Genomic DNA, 20,826 nt, shown 5'->3' with positions numbered 1-20,826 from the left:
ACACACACCCACATACTCACCCACACACACCCACACACACACCCCCCACACACACCCCCCCCCCCACACACACACCCACACACTCACCCACACACACACACCCACACACACACCCCCCCCCCCACACACACACACCCACACACACACCCCCACCCACCACACACACCCTGTAGCGCCCCCTGGCGGTCACACACACACACACACACCCCCACACACACCCACACACTCACCCACACACACACACCCACCCCCCCCCACACACACACCCACACCCCCACCCACACACACCCCCACCCGCACACACCCCCCTCCCCACACACACACACACCCCCACCCACACACACCCCCACCCGCACACACCCCCCTCCCCACACACACACACACCCCCACCCACACACACACACCCACCAACACACCTACACACACACCCCCACCCACACACACAGCCCCCCCCACACACACACACCCTGTAGCGCCCCCTGGCGGCCACTCACTGAGTCACCCCCCCACTCACACACACCCTGAAGCGCCCCCTGGCGCCCTCTCTCACACTCACTCACAGCCTCAGCCGCTCCGCCACCACTGACTGAGTTCATTGCAGTTAAAACACTTTATCCATAATCTGAAAACAGTGACACATTCGGGATTCATTTTTATTATTTGCTGTTTCAAAGCCATTAAATAGTGCAACAGCCGAACAATTAATATCAGTCTCTGTCACCACTCCCCCCACCCCACCCCCCCACACACAGAGAGGCACAGAGTGTCACCACTCCCCCCCCCCCCCCCCCACACACACACACAGAGGCACAAAATATAACACACACAGAGGGTCACACACACAGAGAGTCACACACACACAGACACAGAGAGTCACACAGAGACTCTGACAGAGTCGGTGACTGTGGGGGCGACAGGAGGCGCTGAGTCCGCGAGTCCCGGACTGAGGAGGAGCGGCTCAGAGAGTGTGAAACCGAAACAGAAAAACAGAGACAGAGACAGACAGAGCGAGAGGGACACAGACAGAGAGACAGACAGAGCGAGAGGGACACAGACAGAGAGACAGACAGAGCGAGAGGGACACAGACAGAGAGAGAGACAGAGCGAGAGGGACACAGACAGAGAGAGAGACAGAGCGAGAGGGACACAGACAGAGAGAGACAGAGCGAGAGGGACACAGACAGAGAGAGAGACAGAGGGACAGGGACACAGACACAGACAGGGACACAGGACAGAGACACAGAGTCAGGGACACAGGGACTGAGAGAGACAGAGACTCGGTGTCAGGGACAGACAGATAGTCTGAAGGGAGAAGATGTTCACGGCGGCGGTGGAAGCGACTGGAGGCGGATTTCAGTTTGAAAACTGTAGCAGGTGATGTCTGAGCACAACCCGTGTCTGGGGGGGGGGGGGGGTGAGGAGTGGGGAGCGGGTGAGAGGCGTGAGGGGGGAGTGAGGGTGAGGAGTGGGGAGGGAGTGAGAGGCGTGAGGGGGAGTGGGGAGGGGTGATGGGCGTGAGGGGGGGAGTGGGGGTGAGCAGTGGTGGGGGGAGAGAGTGGGGGGGAGGAGTGGGAGGGCGTGAGGGGGGAGGGGGTGAGGGGTGTGAGGGGGAGTGGGGGTGAACAGTGGGGGGGGGAGAGAGTGGGGGGGAGGAGTGGGGAGGGCGTGAGGGGGGAGGGGCTGAGGCGTGTGAGGGGGAGTGGGGGTGAACAGTGGGGGGGGAGAGAGTGGGGTGAGGAGTGGGGAGGGCGTGAGGGGGGAGGGGTGAGGGGTGTGAGGGGGGAGTGGGGGTGAGGAGTGCGGAGGGGTGTAGGGGTGAGGAGTGGGGAGGGGGTGAGGGGCAGTAGGGGTGAGGAGGGGCGTGAGTGGGGAGGGGTTATGGGCGTGAGGGGGAGTGGGGGTGAGGAGTGGGGAGTGGGGTGGAGAGGGTGGAGTGGGGAGGGGTGATGGGCGAGAGGGGGAGTGGGGGTGACGAGTGGGGGGGGGGAGTGGGAGTGAGGAGTGGGGGTAGGGGTGATGGAGTGGGGGTGAGGAGTGGGGAGGGGGAGTGGGGTTGGGGAGGGGTGATGGGCGTGAGGGAGGAGTGGGGGTGACGAGTGGGAGGGGGGGTTTGTGAGGGGGAATGGGGCGGAGGAGTGGGGAGGGGGTGTGGGGCGTGAGGGGGTGAGTAGTGGGTGAGGAGGGGTGAGCAGGGTGAGGGGGAGTAAGTGAGGGGGTTGAGAGGGATCAGGGGGAGGCGAGGAGGTGGGTGAAGGGGGGAGGAGCGGGAGGGGGTGAGGAAGAGGGTGAGGGGGGCGAGGGGGTGGTTGGGGGAGTGAGGAGGGCTGAGGGGAGGTGAGTAGGGTGAGGGGGGAGATGGGGTGAGGGGGCGTGAGGAGGGAGAGGGAGTGAGGAGGGGGAGGAGTGGGAGGGGGGGGGAGGGATGGTGGGGTCAGGCTGAGCCTCTCTGTTCCCGGAACCTGCGGCCAAAACTCCAGCCCGACATTTACTTTCACTTCACACAGGAACACAGAGACATAACCTGTGTCACATAGAGACACAGAGACAGAGACACACAGAGACAGAGAGATACAGAGACACAGAGAGAGAGATACAGAGATACACAGAAATACAGAGACACAGAGAGATACAGAGACAGAGATACAGAGACAGAGAGACACAGAGACAGAGAGAGATACAGAGAGACACAGAGATAAAGGGACATAGAGACATAACCTGTGTCACATAGAGACACAGAGACAGAGACACACAGAGACAGAGAGATACAGAGACACAGAGAGAGAGATACAGAGACAGAGATACACAGAGATACAGAGACAGAGACACACAGAGACAGAGAGATACAGAGACACAGAGGGAGAGATACAGAGACAGAGATACACAGAGATACAGACACAGAGAGAGATACAGAGACAGAGATACACAAAGATACAGAGAGACACAGAGACAGAGAGAGATACCAAGAAAGAGATACAGAGACAGATATACAGAGAAACGTAACCTGTGTCACACAGAGTCAGAGATACAGAGACAGAGAGATATAGAGACAGAGAGAGATACAGAGAGACACAGAGATAAAGGGACATAGAGACATAACCTGTGTCACATAGAGACACAGAGACAGAGAGATACAGAGACAGAGCGATACAGAGAAAGAGAGAGAGACAGAGAGACACAGAGATAAAGGGACATAGAGACATAACATGTGTCACATAGAGACACAGAGATGTACAGAAAGTCACAATCTGGCAGACACTGAGAGAGAGAGAGAGAGAGAGAGAGATACAGAGAGACACAGAGACATACATAACTTGTGTCACATAGAGACACAGAAACAGTGAGATACAGAGAGATACACAGAGATAGAAAGGGAAAGTCAGAGACACACAGACAGAGCGAGAGACACAGAGGCAGAAAGACACACAGAGACAGAGATACAGAGTCAGAGAGACACACAGAGACAGAGAGATACAGAGACAGAGACACACAGCGATAGAGAGATACACAGAGACAGAGACACACAGAGACAGAGAGACATACAGACAGAGACACACACAGAGCTAAAGAGACACAGAGATAGAGAGACATACAGAAACAGAGAGTCACACAGATACAGAGACAGAGATACAGAGATAATGAGAATTACAGAGACAGACAGAGATATAGAAGCAGAGACACACATCGACAGAGAGAGACAGGTTAGTCAGGCAGTGAGGGCTGTGAGGGGCAGGAAGGGCAGTGAAGGCGTGAGGGCAGGGCAGGGAAGGGCAGGAAGGGCGGTGAGGAGTGGGGGGGGAGCCAGGGCAGTGAGGAGCAGGAAGGACAGTGAGGGGTGGGGGGGAGCTGGGCAGTGAGAGGCTGTGAGGGGCAGTGAGGGTAGGTGGGGAACCAAGTCAGTGAGGGGGCAGTAGGGGCAGTGAGGGGCTGGAGGGCCAGTGAGAGGCATTGAGGGCCAGTGAGGGGCAATGAGGGCCAGTGAGGGGCCAGTGAGGGACAGTAAGGCCGGTGTTTCTGGGTGTCTCGCCACTCATTGACTTTCTCTCCTGTAGAAATCGTTCTTTCGACTCTTTCTCTGAGCAGAAGCTTGTCCTCCCGAATGCCACCAAAACCGGCACCACCATCGGGGGGCTGGTCTTCAAGGTACCGTATCCCCGGTGTGCCCCTCCCCCATCTCCCCCTGATACCCCCTGATGTGTAATACCCCCCCTTGTCTAACTGTGACAGCCCTTGACCTGCCCAGGCCCCAGATCCCACCTGCACCTCAGTGACTCCCCTGTATGTGGCGTGATATCTGTGTGTGGTGTGTGACTGTATGCGGTGTGGTGACTGTGCGTGGTATGTAACTGTCAGTGGTGTGTGAATGTGTGTAGTGTGTGACTCTATGTGGTGTGTGACTGTGTGGCGATACTGTGGACTACTCTATCCTCCTCCACCGCCTTTCTTCTCAGCTCAACCTTCCAGGGTTCTGTCCTTGAATGGTTCAGGTCTTAGCTCTCACACTGTCTCCAATTTGTTTCCGACAACGGCTTCTCCTCCAGCCCCCGCACAGTCTCGTGTGGTGTTCTTCAGGCCCCTCCTCTTCAACCTCTATGCTCCCCCTTCGTGACAACATCCACCGAAACCCTCATATGCACATTCGTCACCTCAAGACTCGACTATCGGCCTCCACAACTCTTCCCTTCCACAAGCTGCAAATCATCCAGAACTCCGCAGCTCATGTCCTCTCCTGCATTAGGCTCCATGACCCCCTCACCCCCACCCTCGCTCGGCTCCATTAGTTCCCCATCCCCCAGAAGATAGAGTTCAAAATTCTCGTCCTCATTTTCAATGCCCTCCACAACCTTGCTTCCTCCTACCTCTCCGACCTGCTGACCCCCTATCAGCCTGTCTGCTCCCATCCGCTCAGTAGGCTCTGGCCTGCTCCAGTCACACACCCAACCCACCCTCCCATCGGCGGTTGGGTTTTCAGCGTCTCTGCCCAAAATATTCTGAGCTCCATCCCGCAATCCCTTTGCCTCGCTCCCTTCCTTGTTGCCTTCAAGTCACGACTCAAGACACTCCTTTTTGACCGTATCATCAGCCGCCCTCCTACCCCCTCTGCCTTCTCTCATCCTGGCCCCCCTCCCCCCCACCCCCATGCTCGGGTCCTGATCCGTGATTGTTCAGCACCTTGGGACGTCCTCTCAATGTGAACACATGAACATAGGAATCAGAAGCAGGAGTAGGCCATTCGGCCCCTCGAGCCTGCCCCGCCATTCAATAAGATCATGACTGATCTTCTAACCTAACTCCATCTGCCCACCTTAATCCCATAGCCCTTAATCCCTCTATCTTTTAGAATGAAAGGCACTTTACAAATATAATTTTGTTGTTGTTGTTGTCTATGACTGTGTGTGGTGTGTGACTGTATGTGTTGTTTGACTGTGTGTGGTGTGTGACTGTATGTGGTGTGTGGCTGTATGTGTTGGATGACTGTGTGGTGTGTGACTGTGGTGTGTGACTGTATGTGGTGGGTGACTGTATATGGTATGTGACTGTTTGTGACAGGGACTGTATGTGGTATGTGACTGTGTGTGTGACAGTGACCATGTGGCGTGCGACAGTGTGTGGTGTGTGACTGTGTGTGGTGTGTGACTGTGTGTGACAGTGACTGTGTGACAGTGATTGTGTGTGACAGTGACTGTGTGTGTGGTGTGTGACTGTGTGTGACAGTGACTGTGTGTGGTGTGTGGTGTGTGACTGTTGTGACAGTGACTGTGTGTGACAGTGACCGTGTGGTTTGTGACTGTGTGTGACAGTGACCGTGTGGTTTGTGACTGTGTGTGGTGCGTGACTGTGTGTGATCGTGACTGTGGTTCCTGTCTCAGGATGGAGTTGTCCTCGGGGCTGATACACGAGCCACGTCTGGTGAAGTTGTTGTCGACAAAAACTGTTCTAAAATTCATCGCATCAGCTCGAACATTTAGTAAGTGAACAACCCTCGTGTTACATGGTGCGATGGTTACCCAATGTCTGCTTGGCATGCTTGGAGGGGTGGGATGGGTACACGATGTGTGCGTTTGGCATGTTTGGAGGGGTGTGATGGTTACATGATGCGTGTGCTTGGCGTGTTGCAGCTGCTGCGGTGCTGGGACTGCGGCCGACACGGAGAAGACGACGGAGATGCTGGCCTCAAAAATAGAGCTTCATGCTCTGGCCACCGGCCGGCAGCCACGGCTTGTCATGGCCAGTCGCTTCTTACAGGACACGCTTTTCAGGTAACAGACTGACACATACAGTAACATTTCACGCCATAACATGGGACATGCATAGTAATGTGTCATCCTACAACACGCTACACATACAGTAACACATCATGCCCACAACCATGTGTCAGAGGGACACATACAGTAACCTGAAACCACAGTAAACTTTCCCTATGTCCAACCCTGACCTGGGAGTGTGGACACACAGTGTAGAGGGAGCTTTACTGTGTCTGTAACCCTGACCTGGGAGTGTGGACACACAGTGTAGAGCTTTACTGTGTCTGTAACCCTGACCTGGGAGTGTGGACACACAGTGTAGAGGGAGCTTTTGTGTGTCTAACCCTGATCTGGGAGTGTGGACGTGTGGACAGTGTAGTGGGAGCTTTGCTTTATTACTTACTGGTATAATTGTACAAACTAAGATCTTTCACTTAACCCTAAACCTCTGTGCTCAGGTATCGTGGCCACATCAGTGCGATGCTGCTCCTGGGCGGAGTTGACTGTTCGGGGCCACACATTTATGAAGTTGATCCTTACGGGTCAGTGCAGAAGCTGCCCTTCAGTTCCATGGGTAAGTTTCCTGGTGCTGGGACATGGGGAGCGGGTCACAGGGGTCACTTTGTTACTGTGATGAGCTGATGTCTCTTCTCCACGTGCCACAGGTTCGGGCAATCTTGCTGCAATGGGAGTCTTTGAGGACAGGTATAGGCCGGACATGAATGTGAGTCACTAATGTCATCACAAAGTAACTCCACTTTACACCTCTTGTGTTTAATAACGGATTCCGATCAATAAATACACATAAGTTCACAATGCTACAGCCAGACCAGCACCAGCCCCTTCCTGCACTCCTTTGTCCCCAACTCCCTGCCCTTCCTCACAACCAATGTCACCGGTATGAAGCCCACCACCTGCTACCTTGACCCCCTCCCCACCCAGCTTCTGACCACCCAGCTCTCCCTCTTCTGCCCCCTGCTGACCGACATAGTCAACCAGTCTCTCTCACTCACTCTTCGAGCCCCCCAGTCTGATTTCCCTGCCCACAGCACAGAGACAGCACTCTTCAAAGTCACAAATGACATTGTCTCTCTCTGTGACCAGGGCCTCCTTCTCCTTCAGGATCTCTCCACTGCATTTGACACAGTCAACCATGCCACCCTTCTCCACCGACTCTCCTCTCTCATCCACTACACTCGATGGATTGCACTCGGCTGGTTCGAGTCCCTTTAAACTTCATGTTTTTAGTCCACAAATTCATGTCTCAAAGCGCTTCACAGGATATACTGCAAAGCGTAGTGAATGGTGTACAGTTTACGGTACTATGGGACATGCACAGGATGCAGGAAGTGATGTCAAAGCATACATGTGGGGCAAGAGCAGGGAATGGGATTAGAGTGGAGAGCACCAGTGAGAGTGGGTGAGTGAGTAAATGTATATGTATATGGATAAGTGGGAGAGTGAGTGGGTGGGTGAGGTTGAGTGGTTGAGTGAGTGAGCGAGTGAGTGGGTGAGCGAATGAATGAGTGGGTGAGCGAGGTTGAGCAGTGAGTGATTGAGAGTGAGTTGGTTGGTGGGTGGATGGGTTTGAGTGATTGAATGATTGAGAGTGAGAGGGGTTTGTGTTAATGACTGTCCCTGATTGTCAGGAGGAAGAGGCTAAGATGTTGGTCAGAGACGCCATTAATGCTGGGATCATGAACGACTTGGGCTCCGGCAGCAACATTGACCTGTGTGTGATCACCCAGCACAAGGTGGACTTTATCCGTCCGTACAACATCTCCAATTACAAGGGACAGCGGTCAGTCACACCTCTTTCACAGGGAAATCAATCCTTTAACATTGACCCCCCACTTCCCACAACTCCCCCAACTCCCACACCTACCCCCACCTCTGCCCACTTTTCTCACCTCCCCCATCTCCTCCACCTCCCCCCAACCTCCCTCCATTTATCCCCACTTCCCACAACTGCCCCCACCTACCCCATCTCCCCCAACTCCCCCACCTCCCCCACTTTACCCAACTCCCCCACTTCCTCCACTTCCCCCACCTCCCCCATCTCCTCCACCTCCCCCAACCTACCCCACTACCCCCACATCTCCCACCTACCCCCAACTCCCCCATCTCCCCCCAATCTACACCCCACATCCCCCATTTCCCACTACCTCCCCCTCCCCCATCTCCTCACCTCCTTCCACCTCCCCCAACATCCCCCATCTACCCCCCACATCCCACCTCCCACTACCTCCGCCCCACCCACCCACTCCTATCTCCCCCACCTTGCCACACGTGTATGAGGGGGAAGATCGAGAGAGTGTGAAGTGGGAGGATGGAGAGCGGGGAGGGGGAAAATGGAGAGAGTGTGAGGGTGGAGGATGGAGCGAGTATGAGGTGGGAGGATGGAGAGGATCGAAGGTGTGAAGGTGGGTGAATGGGTGGATGGAGGGGGTGAGGACGATTTGTGGGGGAGGGGTTGAGAAGCAGGACGAAGAGGGTAAGGGGCTAAATGGGGTGTGGGGGATAAGAAGGATAATGGAGAGGGTGCGGAGGATTGTGGGGGTTGAGAAGGAGGATTGAGGAGTGGAGGGGGAGAGTGAGAGATAAGAAGCAGGATGGGGAGGAGGAGGGGTGAGGGGAGGATAGAGAGGGTGAGGGGGTGAGGGGAGGATGGAAGGGGTGAGGGGAGGATGGAGAGGATGAGGGGTGATGGGAGGATGGAGAGGGTGAGAGGTTGAGGGGGGTGAGGGGAGGATGGAGAGATTGAGGGGGTGAGGGGAAGATGGAGAGGATGTGAGGGAGGATGGAGAGGGTGGGAGGGAGGATGGGGAGGATGGAGAGGGTGAGGGGGTGAGGGTCCGGGTTGTGGTTGCCTTGACGATGTGGTTCTGTTGCAGACTGGGGAGGTACCGGTATCCGAGAGGCTGTACAGCGGTGCTGAGTAAAGATGTCACTCCCCTCAGCTTCCAGCTGATACACGAGGAGGTGCAGGAAATGCAGATCTCATAGAGCGACCATCAACCTGTACAGCACTGTGTAACACAGCCTGTACTGTGTACTGTGTAACACAGCCTGTACTGTGCACTGTGTAACACAGCCTGTACTCTGCACTGTGTAACACAGCCTACACTGTGTACTGTGGAACACAGCCTTCATTGTGTACTGTTTAATACACCCTGTACTGTGCACTGTGTAACACAGCCTGCACTGTGTAACACAGACTGTACTGTGTAACACAGACTGTACTGTGTAACGCAGACTGTACTGTGTACCACAGCCTGTAGTGTGTACTGTGTAACACAGCCTGTAGTGTGTACTGTGTAACACAGCCTGTACTCTGCACTGTGTAATACAACCTGTACTGTGCACTGTGTAACACAGTCTGTACTCTACTGTGTAACACAGCCTACACTGTGTACTGTGGAACACAGCCTGCATTGCATTGTGTACTGTTTAACACAGCATGTACTGTGTAACACAGCCTGTAATGTGCACTGTGTAACATAGCCTGTACTATGCACTGTGTAACACAGGCTGTACTGTAGAGTGTAGAACTTTACAATTAATTTTCAGATTACATTAAAATATTTTTTCTGAAATGAAAACCGCCTTTAGTTGTATTTCCAATGCTTAATAAAGGATGCAGATAATATTGTCATTTGGTATACGTTATAGTATCTATTCCATTTGGCGTTCATTCTGTAACATAAACATTGTCCCTCCTTTCCCTTCCTGTCCATTATTTCATTCCCTCCCTGTCTCTGGAACCTAAACCCTGATGCCCATCCCCTCTCCCCTATCTGCATTTCCCTTCAAAATGTCCGCTCCCTCTCCAATAAAGCTGTCCGTCATTTCCCAAGCTTCCCTTGGTCTATCCCCCCTATTCCTCTGGCTGTTTCTCCTCAACAACAACAACAAGATTCCATTTATAGAGCGCCTTTCACGTCGGGAGGACGTCCCAAGGCACTGTACAGTTGGGTCAGGACCCGAGCATTGGGGGGAAATGGTCAGGATGAGGGGAGGGAAGGGAGGGAGCGAGTAGGGGATAGAGAGTCGAGAGGGGAGCTGAAGGCACGGTCAAAGAGAAAATTCTCCTTTGAGCACTTCACCTTTTACCATCCTCCCTCCCTTTCCCTCAAAATCCTCCTAGTTTATTGCTCCCCCCACCCCCCCAATCTCAAAACTCCTGGCTCCTTCCTCACTGATATCTCCTCCTTTCTCCCTATCCCTCTGCACTGAACACCTGCTCATAATGGGTGATTTCAACCTCCACTAAACTCCCCTTGCCCCACCTCTTCCAACTTCACTGCCCTCCTCTCCTCCCGAAACCTCACCCTCTACATCAACTCACCGACCCACAATCATGGCCACCCCCTCGACCTCTTCATCACTTATGGCCTTGACTTTTCCGACCTGTCCATCATGGTCAAGGCCATCTCCGACTACATCCTCATCTCCCTCTCCTCCCATATCACTCTCCCCTCTTCCAAGCCCTTCACCATCTTTTTACGCCCCTGGAGAAAGCTTCCCCGAGTCCTTCATAAATGCCTTCTCTTCCTCGGACCTCCTCTCCCTCTGGCCCTGCACCCGCGGAGATCCTGAGATCAAGCTGCTGAATGACTGTCTCTCCAAATCCTTCAAGTCCCTGGCTCCCCTGAAATCCAGGATTGTTTCCAAATTCACCTGGTTCAACAGACACCTTTGATCCCTAAAACTAAAACCCAGACACTCGAGCGCAGATGGCATTAATCCTGTCTCACAATCCACCGTCTTGGATTGAGATCCCACCCTCGCTCGCCTCCACTGGCTCCCCATCCCCCAGAGGATCGATTTCAAGATCCTCATCCTCACCTACAAGGCCATTCACGGCCTTGCTCCCTCCTACCTCTCCGACCTACTATCCCCCTACCTACCTGCCCGTACCCTCCGTTCCTCTGGCTCCAGTCTGCTTCACATCCCCCGCCCTAACCTCCCTACCATCGATGGCCGGGCCTTCAGCCTCTCAGCCCCGAGGCTCTGGAACTCTATCCCCCAGTGCCTTCGCCGCCTCCTCCCTTTCCTCCTTCAAGGCCGGTCTCAAGACCTTTCTCTTTGACTGTGCCTTCAGCTCCCCTCTCGACTCTCTAACCCCTCCTCACTCCCTCCATTCCCTCCCCTCACCCTGACCATTTCCCCCTTGCTCGGGTCCTGACCGAACTGTACAGCGCCTTGGGACGTCCTCCCGACGTGAAAGGCGCTCTATAAATGGAATCTTGTTGTTGTTGTTGTTGTCAGCTGTGGTTCGAGCGTCTCCACAACTACCGCCTCTCAAAACATCTGCTTGGGTGCATCCTCTTCCCCCAGATCCCCTTCCACACTCCCCTGGACCATCAACACTACACCCATCTTCCACCATGGCCCTCCCAACACTCCTTTGCCCCAATTATTCCCACCTCCCTCTCAACCGTCCTGTCCCAGATGAAGGCCACTGCCTGCTGCCTCGACTCCGCTGTCCACCCAGCTGCTGGTCACTCAACTCCCCCTCCTCTCCCCACTGCTGGCCAACACAATCAACCAGTCACTCTCCTCAGGTTCTGGTCCTCTCCCCCTTAAAACAGCTGTCATCATTCCCCTCCTCAAATACCCAGCTTGTTCCCTCCAACCTCACAAATTACCAACCCATTTCCATTTTTCCTTCCAGCCCAACATCCGGTCCCTGATCAGGACCGCCTTCCTCCACCTCTGTCACATTGTCCACCTCTGAACCTACCTTATCCCAGATGCAGCAGAAACACTCATCACCTCCCGACTGGACTTCTCAAATGCCCTCTTTGCCAATCTCCCCAGCTCCACTATGCACAGGATCCAACTGATCCAAAACTGCCGCCCGCAAACTCACTCCCACAAAACTCCATACCCATCACACCAGTTCTAACCAAGATCCACTGACTCCCCATTACTGAATGGGTCAATTTCAAGATCCTCACACTAGCTTTCAAATCCCTTCATACCCAGGCATCTCTCCAATCTGCTTACCACCCAACACACAACCCACTGCCTCCGCTCAACTGGCTCCGGGCTTTTGCATGTCCCCCGTTCCACCATTGGTGGCAGTGCTTTCAGCCACTAAGCCCCGAAACTTTGGAACACTCTTCCCCTATCCCTCTGCCTTGCCCTTCCTTTCCCATTTTCGGGTAGCGCCTGAAGACCTTCCTATTCCACCATGCCTACGGTCACCTCCCCCTCCCCCCGGCTTGGAGTCGTGCTCTGGGACACTATCCTGTGCGAGGGGCACTGTGTAAATGCAAGTTGTGGAGTCCTGTAGCTCAGTGGTTAGAGCCTTCGCCTTGCAAGCGAGAGACCTGAGACCTGAGTTCAGGTCCAGGCAGAGGGCGAAACCTTGGGCAAGTTTCCTTACTCCACACAGAGCCTAATAATAATCCCTCCAAAACCAAAAACAATAATAAATCGGTCATTTTCAATCTACGACTGTTTGTGGGACACTGCTGTGCGCAATTGGCTGCCGCGTTCGCCCACAAATATACAGTTAATTCACTTTACAGTGTGTTCTGTGAAGCGCTTTGGGACGTCCTCCCGACGCGAAAAGCACTATATCAAATGCAAGGATTATTATTATTATTGTTGTTGTTTGCCCAGTAGCTGTACCTCTGCCCCCCCCATCCCACCACCACCCCGCTCGCTCTTGCCTTCCTCCTGCACTCGGGACTTTCCAAAGAAAATCCAGTTTGGCAGCAAACAAACCGTGGAATCCCCTCCTGAGGGAGTGGCTTCCTGTCGCTGCTCAGAGCAAACAGTCTTCACAGGGGAAGCTGTGGCTGTGGCTGAGGGCAGACGGCTGCTCTCCTCGTCACCAGTCACCAGGCAGCCCGGCCTCGCACAGCTCACAAAACCAACCTGGCCTGTCAGTGCCGTGTGTTACTGACACCTACAGTACACACTGCCCCACTGCCTGCAACACACACACACACACTGTCCCACTGCCTGTTACACACACCTACACTGCCCCACTGCCTGTTACACACATATACACACACACGCTGTCCCACTGCCTGTTACACACACCTACACTGCCCCACTGCCTGTAACACACACACACACACTGCCCCACCGCCTGTTACACACACCTACACTGCCCCACTGCCTGTTACACACATATACACACACACACACTGTCCCACTGCCTGTAACACACACACACACACACACTGTCCCACCGCCTGTTACACACACCTACACTGCCCCACTGCCTGTTACACACATATACACACACACACTGCCCCACTGCCTGTTACACACACACACACTGCCCCACTGCCTGTTACACACATACACACACACACTGCCCCACCGCCTGTAGGCACACACACACACTGCCCCACCGCCTGTTACACACACACACACACTGCCCCACTGCCTGTAACACACACACATACACTGCCCCACTGCCTGTTACACACACACTACCCCACTGCATGTTACCACACACACATACACTGCCCCACTGCCTGTTACACACATATACACACACACACTGTCCCACTGCCTGTTAAACACACATCCACTGCCCCACCGCCTGTTACACCCACACACACACTGCCCCACTGCCTGTTACACACACACACAGTGCCCCACTGCCTGTTACACACACACACGCATTGCCTTACTGCCTGTTACACACGCTGCCCCACCGTTACTCAACAACAACAATTTGCACTTATATAGTGCCCTCCATGCCGGGCGGCATCTCAGAGTTTAACAATGGTGGAACCCAAAGCCAAGGGGGAAGGTGACCATAGGCACAGTGGGAAAGGAAGGTCTGCAGAGGTGACCTGACGATGGGGAAGGAAGGGGAGAAAGCAAGGGGTTGAGGGAGGGATTTCCAAAGTTTTGGGGCATGGTGGCTGAAGGCACGGCTGCCGATGGTGGAGCGGAGGATGACTGGACCCAGTAGAGTGGAGGCAGCGCTCTGCTGTGGGAGAGAGGAGGTTAGAGAGATTGGTGGGGCAAGGAATAGAGGGATATAAGCACCAGAGTGAGGATCTTGAAGTGGATCCACTCTGTGACTGGGAGCCAGTGGGGTTTGGCCAGGACTGGAGTAATCGGGATACGGAGGTCAGTGCGGGAGAGAATGCAGGCGGCGGAGTTTTGAATGCACTGGATTTGTGAATAGTGGAGGAGGAGTGACCGGCGAGGAAGGTGTTAGAGCTGTCCAGCTGAGAGGTGACAAAGGCACGGACAAGGGTTTCGGCAGCTTTTGGGGTGAGGTATTGTCGGAGATGGGCAATGTGGTGGAGGCAGAAGAAAGCGGTGCTGGTCAGGGACCGGATATGGGGGAGGAAGGATAACTGGGGATCGAACCTGATGCCTAAGTTGTGCATGGGTTCGGAGAACTTTAAGGACAGGTCAGGTAGGTTGAGGAAGTTGGAACCGTGGGACAGAAGATGTCGGTGGGAGCCAAAGAGTATGGCTTCCGTCTTGTTGACGTTTAACTGCAGGACATTTGCACTCATCCAGCTCCTGATGTCCGACAGACAAGCTGACATAATAATCAGGGGACTGGGGGTCGCAGCTGGAGGTGGAAAAGTAGAGTTGAGTGTCATCTGCATACATGGATTTATTGTATGTTTACTGTATATTTATTGTTTGTTTGTAGTATATTGACTGTATGTTTACTATGTTTACAGTATTTCTGAGTTTCAGGCTGTGATAATGTGATGGTGTTATGTTTACTGTATATTTACTCTATGTTTACTGTATGTTCAGTGTATTTCTGAATTTCAGGCTGTGATGATGTGATGATGTGATGGTATTTACGTGATGTAAACAGTCTTCACTGGGAGGCTGTGGAATGTGTTTGAAACAAAGCTTTAATCAGTTGAGACAGGCGGACGCCATAACCAGGTCCACTTCATTGCAAATCAGTGGGTCAGTGATGATACTTCAACCTCACAGAGCCCCACTGGAGGGGGTCTGACCGAGTGACCCCCGGCTCCCTCTCTCACTCCGCTGCGTACTTGTAGTGAAGATCACCCACATCCTCCTGCGAAACTTTAATCCAGCCGTCCTCTCGCATGTGATACACTGTAAACACAGACACAGTCACCAGACAGTCTCGCACTGTGACACACTGTAAACACAGTCACCAGACAGTCTCTCACTGTGATACACTGCAAACACAGTCACCAGTCTCGCACTGTGATACACCGCAAACACAGTCACCAGACAGTCTCGCACTGTGATACACTGTAAACACAGTCACCAGACAGTCTCTCACTGTGATACACTGTAAACACAGTCACCAGTCTCGCACTGTGATACACTGTAAACACAGACCCAGTCTCGCACTGTAATACACTGTAAACACAGTCACCAGACAGTCTCTCTCTGTGATACACTGTAAACACAGACACAGTCACCAGACAGTCTCGCACTGTGATACACTGTAAACACAGACACCAGACAGTCTCTCTCTGTGATACATTGTAAACACAGACACAGTCACCAGACACTCTCTCACTGTGATACACTGTAAACTTTGTGTGGAGTCCTGTAGCTCAGTGGTTAGAGCACTCGCTTTGCGAGCGAGACACCTGAGTTCAATTCCAGGCAGAGGGCGAAACCTTGGGCAAGTTTCCTTACTCCACACAGAGCCTCATAATAATCCCTCCAAAAACCCCAAAACAATAATAAATTGGTCATTTTCAATCCACGACTGTTTGTGGGACATTGCTGTGCGCAATTGGCTGCCGCGTTCGCCCACAAATATACAGTCAATTCACTTTACAGTGTGTTCTGTGAAGCGCTTTGGGACGTCCTCCCGACATGAAAAGCGCTATATCAAATGCAAGGATTATTATTATTATTAAACACAGTCACCAGCCAGTCTCTCACTGTGATACACAGTAAACACAGTCACCAGTCTCTCCCTGTGATACACTGTCAACACAGACGCAGACACCAGCCAGTCTCTCACTGTAATACACTGTAAACACAGACACCAGACAGTCTCTCACTGCGAGAGAGGTGAGGGCAGGAGCAGAAAGCATTTATGGAGATGAAGTGGCTGTTGGTTAAGTAGGGCTCAAACCAAGGAAGTGTAGTCTCACTAAGATGGATGAGGGAAGACAGGCGGTGGAGATGGATGGTATGATATACTGTGAATGCGGCAGAGAGATCCAGGACGACAAGGATGCAGAGGGAGCCCTGGTCCCAGAGGGAGAGGATGCCATTTCTGATTTTGATGAGCGCTGTCTCTTAGAATTAGAGCTTGGATGGTGAGACCAGAACACACTTGTTCACACAGAGTCTGCTACGAACCAATAAATTACCAGAACAGACTTGATGGGCTGAGTGACCTCCTGCTGATTCTGTCCTGAATATAAGAAATGTTCGGCAGATATTGGAGTTCTACCTTATAGCTCACAGTTACTCACTGTTCACTTTGCCCCCAGAGTAGGCATCGCGGTGCGTGGCATGGTAGATCGCTCTCTGTGCCAACTGATAGGCCTCCTCCACCTCCATGTCCTGTCTGTGTCCACTGTCCAGAACACCATAGGCGTAGGTGCTGCCCGACCCTGTGCAGAACCTTTCCCCAGAGAGTCTCATACCTGAATCACCCACGTAGTACAGTTGAGGGCCCTAAAATGTTAAATAAATCTCATTCTTTGTCTGATAACCTTCTACAGATTGTGTAATAAGTGCTCTGAGACACTACCCTGTGTGGAGGGTGATATGTAAGTGCGGGTTGCTATTGTTAAAACATTAAAACAGGACAAACTGCAGAGGTCCAGATACAGGGAGGGAACAGTGAACATTACACTCTGGTTATAACAACAAACTGCATTTAGATTGCACCTGTCATTTTGGGAGGTACCCCCAAGGTACTGGATAGTCGAGCATTTGCACCTGAACTGGGGGTTGGATTTGGGAGGGGTGGGGCTGCGGGAGGGGTAAGCTACCCAAAGGTGCAATCAAAGAGACAGACCTTGACAGAAGCAAAGGAAGAGGTGGAGGGACTCCAAGATTGAGTTCCATAGGGTGGGAGCAGACAGATTGAAAGCCTGACCGCTGATTTTGGAGTGGGCAGGTCGGGGATGTGAAACAGGCCAGTGGAAGCTGAGTGGAGGGAACGGGTGGGTTGGTAGGATTTAAGATGGTCACAGAGCTCACGGTGGGGCAAGACCATAGAGGACATTAAAGGTGAGGATGATGATCTTGAACTCAATGCTCTGGGGCATGGAGAGCCAGATGAGGATGGGTGTAATTGCTTTACGGAGCTTGGTGCGGGAGAGAATGCTACTTCCCAGAGAGAGAGGATGCTATTTCTGATTTTGACGAGCGCTGTTTCTTAGAATTAGAGTTTGGGTGGTCTGTAGCCAACTTGTGGAGGGAAGAATTGGGATGTAGAGCAAATTGGCAGAGTGCTAGGCTAGCCTGGACATGATTAATTCATGGATACTGGTCTCAGTGGCTGAAGGGGAGAGGCAGTGGCAGAGGTGGGCAATGTTGCAGAGGTGGGGGAAAGCTGAATGGGTCAGAGTTTGAATGTGAGATTTGAAGAACAGTTGAGAGTTGAAAGAGACACAGAGGTTCTGCATTGGCTCAGTGAGGTGGAGTGAGCATCCATGGCTGGTGATGATGCCAGCACCTGAGGTGTGGAGATGCTGACTAAAGCCAATCAGGAGGGCCTTGGTCTTGTCAATGCTCAACAACAACAACAACTTGGATTTATACAGCGCCCTCCACACTGGACACTCAGAGCACTTTACAGTAACGGATCCGGGGACCAAGCCAGGGGGAGGGGGGGGAAGGTGACCAAAGGCGTGGTTGAAAAGAAAGGTCTTCAGCAGAGACCTGAAAATGGGAAGGGAGGGAGTGAGACGAAGGGAATGAGGAAGGCAGTTCCAAAGCCTCGGGAAATAGTGGCTGAAGGCACGGCTGCCAAGGATGGAGCGGAGGAATCGGGGGATGAGGAGGAGGCCAGACCCGGAGGAACGAAAGCAACGGGTACTGTTTTGAGGAGAGAGGAGGTCAGAGAGGTCGGGGGGTGCAGAGGAGTGCAGGGACTTGAATACAAGGGTGAGGATCTTGAAATCGATCCACTCTGGGACACGCAGCCAGTGCAGTCTGGCCAGGACTGGGGTGATTGGGAAGCGGAGTTTGGTGCGGGTGACAATGCGGGCGGCAGAGTTTTGAATGATTTGGATTTTATGGATGGTAGTGGATGGCAGACTGGTGAGCAGGGATTGGAGTAGTCCAGCCGAGAGGTGACAAAGGCATGGACCAGGGTTTCAGCAGCTTTTGGGGAGAGGTATTGGCTCAACTGGAGAAGGTGGGATGTCACCCAGGACTTGATATCTGTCAGACAATCCTCCAGGACAGCAGTGGTCCTGGAGTTGGGTGGAAGCAGAGAGATATTGGGTTTCATCCGTATAAATGTGGAAGTTGACCCCATGCCTGCAGACGACATAGCCAAATGGGAGCTTGTAGATATTAAAGAGGAGAGGATAGAGCCCTGAGGGAGTTGGTGGAGAAGGTCAAAGGCGGCAGAGAGATGGTCGAGGGCGGTAGAGAGATCAAGAAGGACAAGGAGGCAGAGAGAGCCCTGGTCACAGAATATCATTGGTGACCAGGACAGTCTTGGTGCTGTGGACAGTGTGGAAGCCAGATTAGAGGGTTCATCCAGGCAGAGGAAAGAGCGAAGCTGGGAAACTATGACTCATTTCAGTACCTTGGAGAGAAAAGGCGGGTTGGAATGAGACGGTACGCAAGAACAGGGATGGCCTGAGGGAAGATTTTTGAGGAGGGGATGACAACCGCTGTTTTGAACAGGTAGGGAACTGTGGACAGAGTGAGGTTAGATCTCAGTTGGAGGATTGCGTGGAAAAGGCAGATCCACTGGGATGTCGCGCGGAGGGTGTGTGAGTTATGAAGAGAGTTGAGAAGTTGGAATGTGTTATAGTTGCTGAGAGGCTGAGTGTGATGGAGGTGCTGCAGAAGGTGAAGGGAATTGGCACGGAGAGTGCTGGGATCTGTCCTGTCAGGCACTAGTCAGGAATGTGGGGCAGATTAATGAGAATCACAAAAACACACATAGGCTGTGGGTAATGTGTATCCGGTGCTGGGTCAAGGTGGTGTATGTACATACAACACTCTGTGTACCTGGTTAGGCTGTTGTGTGCACAAACACAGTGCTGTGTACCTGGATCAGGATGGTGTGTGTACACACACTGCTGTGAACTGGGGTTAGGTTGATGTGTACATACACAGAGCTGTGTACTGGTATCAGGGTGGTTTTGTACACAGTGCTGTATACTGGAGTAAGGTATACACACACATTGCTATGTACCAGGGTCAGGGTGGTGTGTGTACACATTGCTGTATATTGGGGTGGTGTGTACACACACAGTGTTGTGTACCGGGGTGGGGTGGTGTGTACACACACAGTACTGTGTACTGGTGTCAGGCTGGTGTGTACCGGGGTGGGGTGGGGTGTGTACACATAGTGCTATGTACTGGGTTGGGTGGGTGTAAACACACAGTGCTATGTATCGCGGAGATGTACTTACCTTCTTGTCCCAGCCACAGACCATGGTGCCCATGGAGAGGCCCATTCCTCTGTACTCAGACACCATGTTGGCCAGCAGTTTGGAGGCTGCACAAACCGAGATTCGCTGCTTGTTCCGCAGCCGGTAAATCCTGAACCACAAGCGTGAGGTTAGAGCAGGCATCAGAGACCTCACCTCTCACAGCATGGGCACTTCATCACACTCACTGCTCACACTCACTGCTCACACTCACTGCTCACATGTATCTGCAGTGCTTTCACACTCACTGCTCACACTCACTGCTCACACTAACTGCTCACACTCACTGCTCACATTCACTGCTCACACTCACAGCTCACATTCACTGCTCACATGTACCTGCCTGTATATGTGCTTGCTCACTCACTGATCACACTTGCCCACTGCTCGCACTCACTGCTCACACGCATGTGCAGTGCACACTCACACTCACTGTTCACACGTACCTGCAATGCATGGCTAACTTGCGTTCCCAGTACACACAGTCCGCTGCACTGCCTGACATGGTGCCCAGTAAATAGGGGTTAATTTCGATCACCTTATTGAAAGTCTGGGTATCTAAACACAGAGAACAGTCAGACAGTGAAACTCAGACACAGATACAGTCAGACAGTGAAGCTCAGACACAGATACAGTCAGACAGTGAAGCTCAGACACAGTCAACAACAACAACAAGATTCCATTTATAGAGCGCCTTTCACGTCGGGAGGACGTCCCAAGGCGCTGGACAGTTGGGTCAGGACCTGAGCAGGGGGGAAATAGTCAAGGGGAGGGAAGGAGCGAGGAGGGGATAGAGAGTTGAGAGGGAAGCTGAAGGCACAGTCAAAGAGAAAAGTCTTGAGACCGGCCTTGAAGGAGGAAAGGGAGGAAGCGGCGAAGGCACTGGGGGAATTAGTTCCAGAGCCTCGGGGCTAAGAGGCTGAAGGTCCGGCCACCGCTGGTAGGGCGGTTGAGGCAGGGGATGTGGAGCAGACCGGAGCCAGAGGAACGGAGGGTACGGG

At 53.1% G+C, this 20,826-nt stretch overlaps 2 protein-coding genes across 2 annotated transcripts; one reads left to right on the top strand and one right to left on the bottom strand.

Moving 5' to 3' along the window:
* The first annotated feature begins 1,190 nt into the window (after positions 1-1,190).
* On the top strand, positions 1,191-9,319 carry LOC103171675 (proteasome subunit beta type-7-like). The gene is made up of 8 exons (XM_042346345.1): positions 1,191-1,374; positions 4,050-4,140; positions 5,868-5,965; positions 6,117-6,257; positions 6,701-6,816; positions 6,908-6,966; positions 7,892-8,043; positions 9,137-9,319. Exons 1-8 carry the CDS (start codon positions 1,316-1,318, stop codon positions 9,246-9,248), a joined length of 828 nt encoding a protein of 275 aa, XP_042202279.1. The 5' UTR covers positions 1,191-1,315; the 3' UTR covers positions 9,249-9,319.
* Positions 9,320-15,088: 5,769 nt separating this feature from the next.
* LOC121852256 (proteasome subunit beta type-8-like) lies at positions 15,089-20,370 on the bottom strand. The gene is made up of 4 exons (XM_042346343.1): positions 20,272-20,370; positions 19,808-19,937; positions 16,673-16,877; positions 15,089-15,320 (listed from the first exon to the last, which is right to left on the bottom strand). The coding sequence occupies exons 1-4, from the start codon at positions 20,328-20,330 to the stop codon at positions 15,238-15,240; spliced, it is 477 nt and encodes a 158-aa protein (XP_042202277.1). The 5' UTR covers positions 20,331-20,370; the 3' UTR covers positions 15,089-15,237.
* Between the last annotated feature and the right edge of the window lie 456 nt (positions 20,371-20,826).

The sequence above is a fragment of the Callorhinchus milii genome, unplaced genomic scaffold, assembly GCF_018977255.1.
Source record: "Callorhinchus milii isolate IMCB2004 unplaced genomic scaffold, IMCB_Cmil_1.0 Scaffold646, whole genome shotgun sequence".
Lineage (NCBI taxonomy): Eukaryota > Metazoa > Chordata > Chondrichthyes > Chimaeriformes > Callorhinchidae > Callorhinchus > Callorhinchus milii.
This window is presented reverse-complemented; position numbering and strand designations above follow the sequence as displayed.

What these genes read in the sequence shown, in the direction of transcription:
- LOC103171675 (XM_042346345.1), top strand. Translation starts at nt 1,316, where the DNA reads ATGTTCACGGCGGCGGTGGAAGCGACTGGAGGCGGATTTCAGTTTGAA. An exon ending in GGTATAGGCCGGACATGAAT is followed by an intron (nt 6,967 to 7,891) that starts GTGAGTCACTAA and finishes CCTGATTGTCAG; the next exon opens with GAGGAAGAGGCTAAGATGTT. An exon ending in TCCAATTACAAGGGACAGCG is followed by an intron (nt 8,044 to 9,136) that starts GTCAGTCACACC and finishes GTTCTGTTGCAG; the next exon opens with ACTGGGGAGGTACCGGTATC.
- LOC121852256 (XM_042346343.1), bottom strand. Translation starts at nt 20,330, where the DNA reads ATGTCAGGCAGTGCAGCGGACTGTGTGTACTGGGAACGCAAGTTAGCC. An exon ending in TCTGTGGCTGGGACAAGAAG is followed by an intron (nt 16,878 to 19,807) that starts GTAAGTACATCT and finishes TTAACATTTTAG; the next exon opens with GGCCCTCAACTGTACTACGT. An exon ending in CTCTGGGGGCAAAGTGAACA is followed by an intron (nt 15,321 to 16,672) that starts GTGAGTAACTGT and finishes CTGTGTTTACAG; the next exon opens with TGTATCACATGCGAGAGGAC.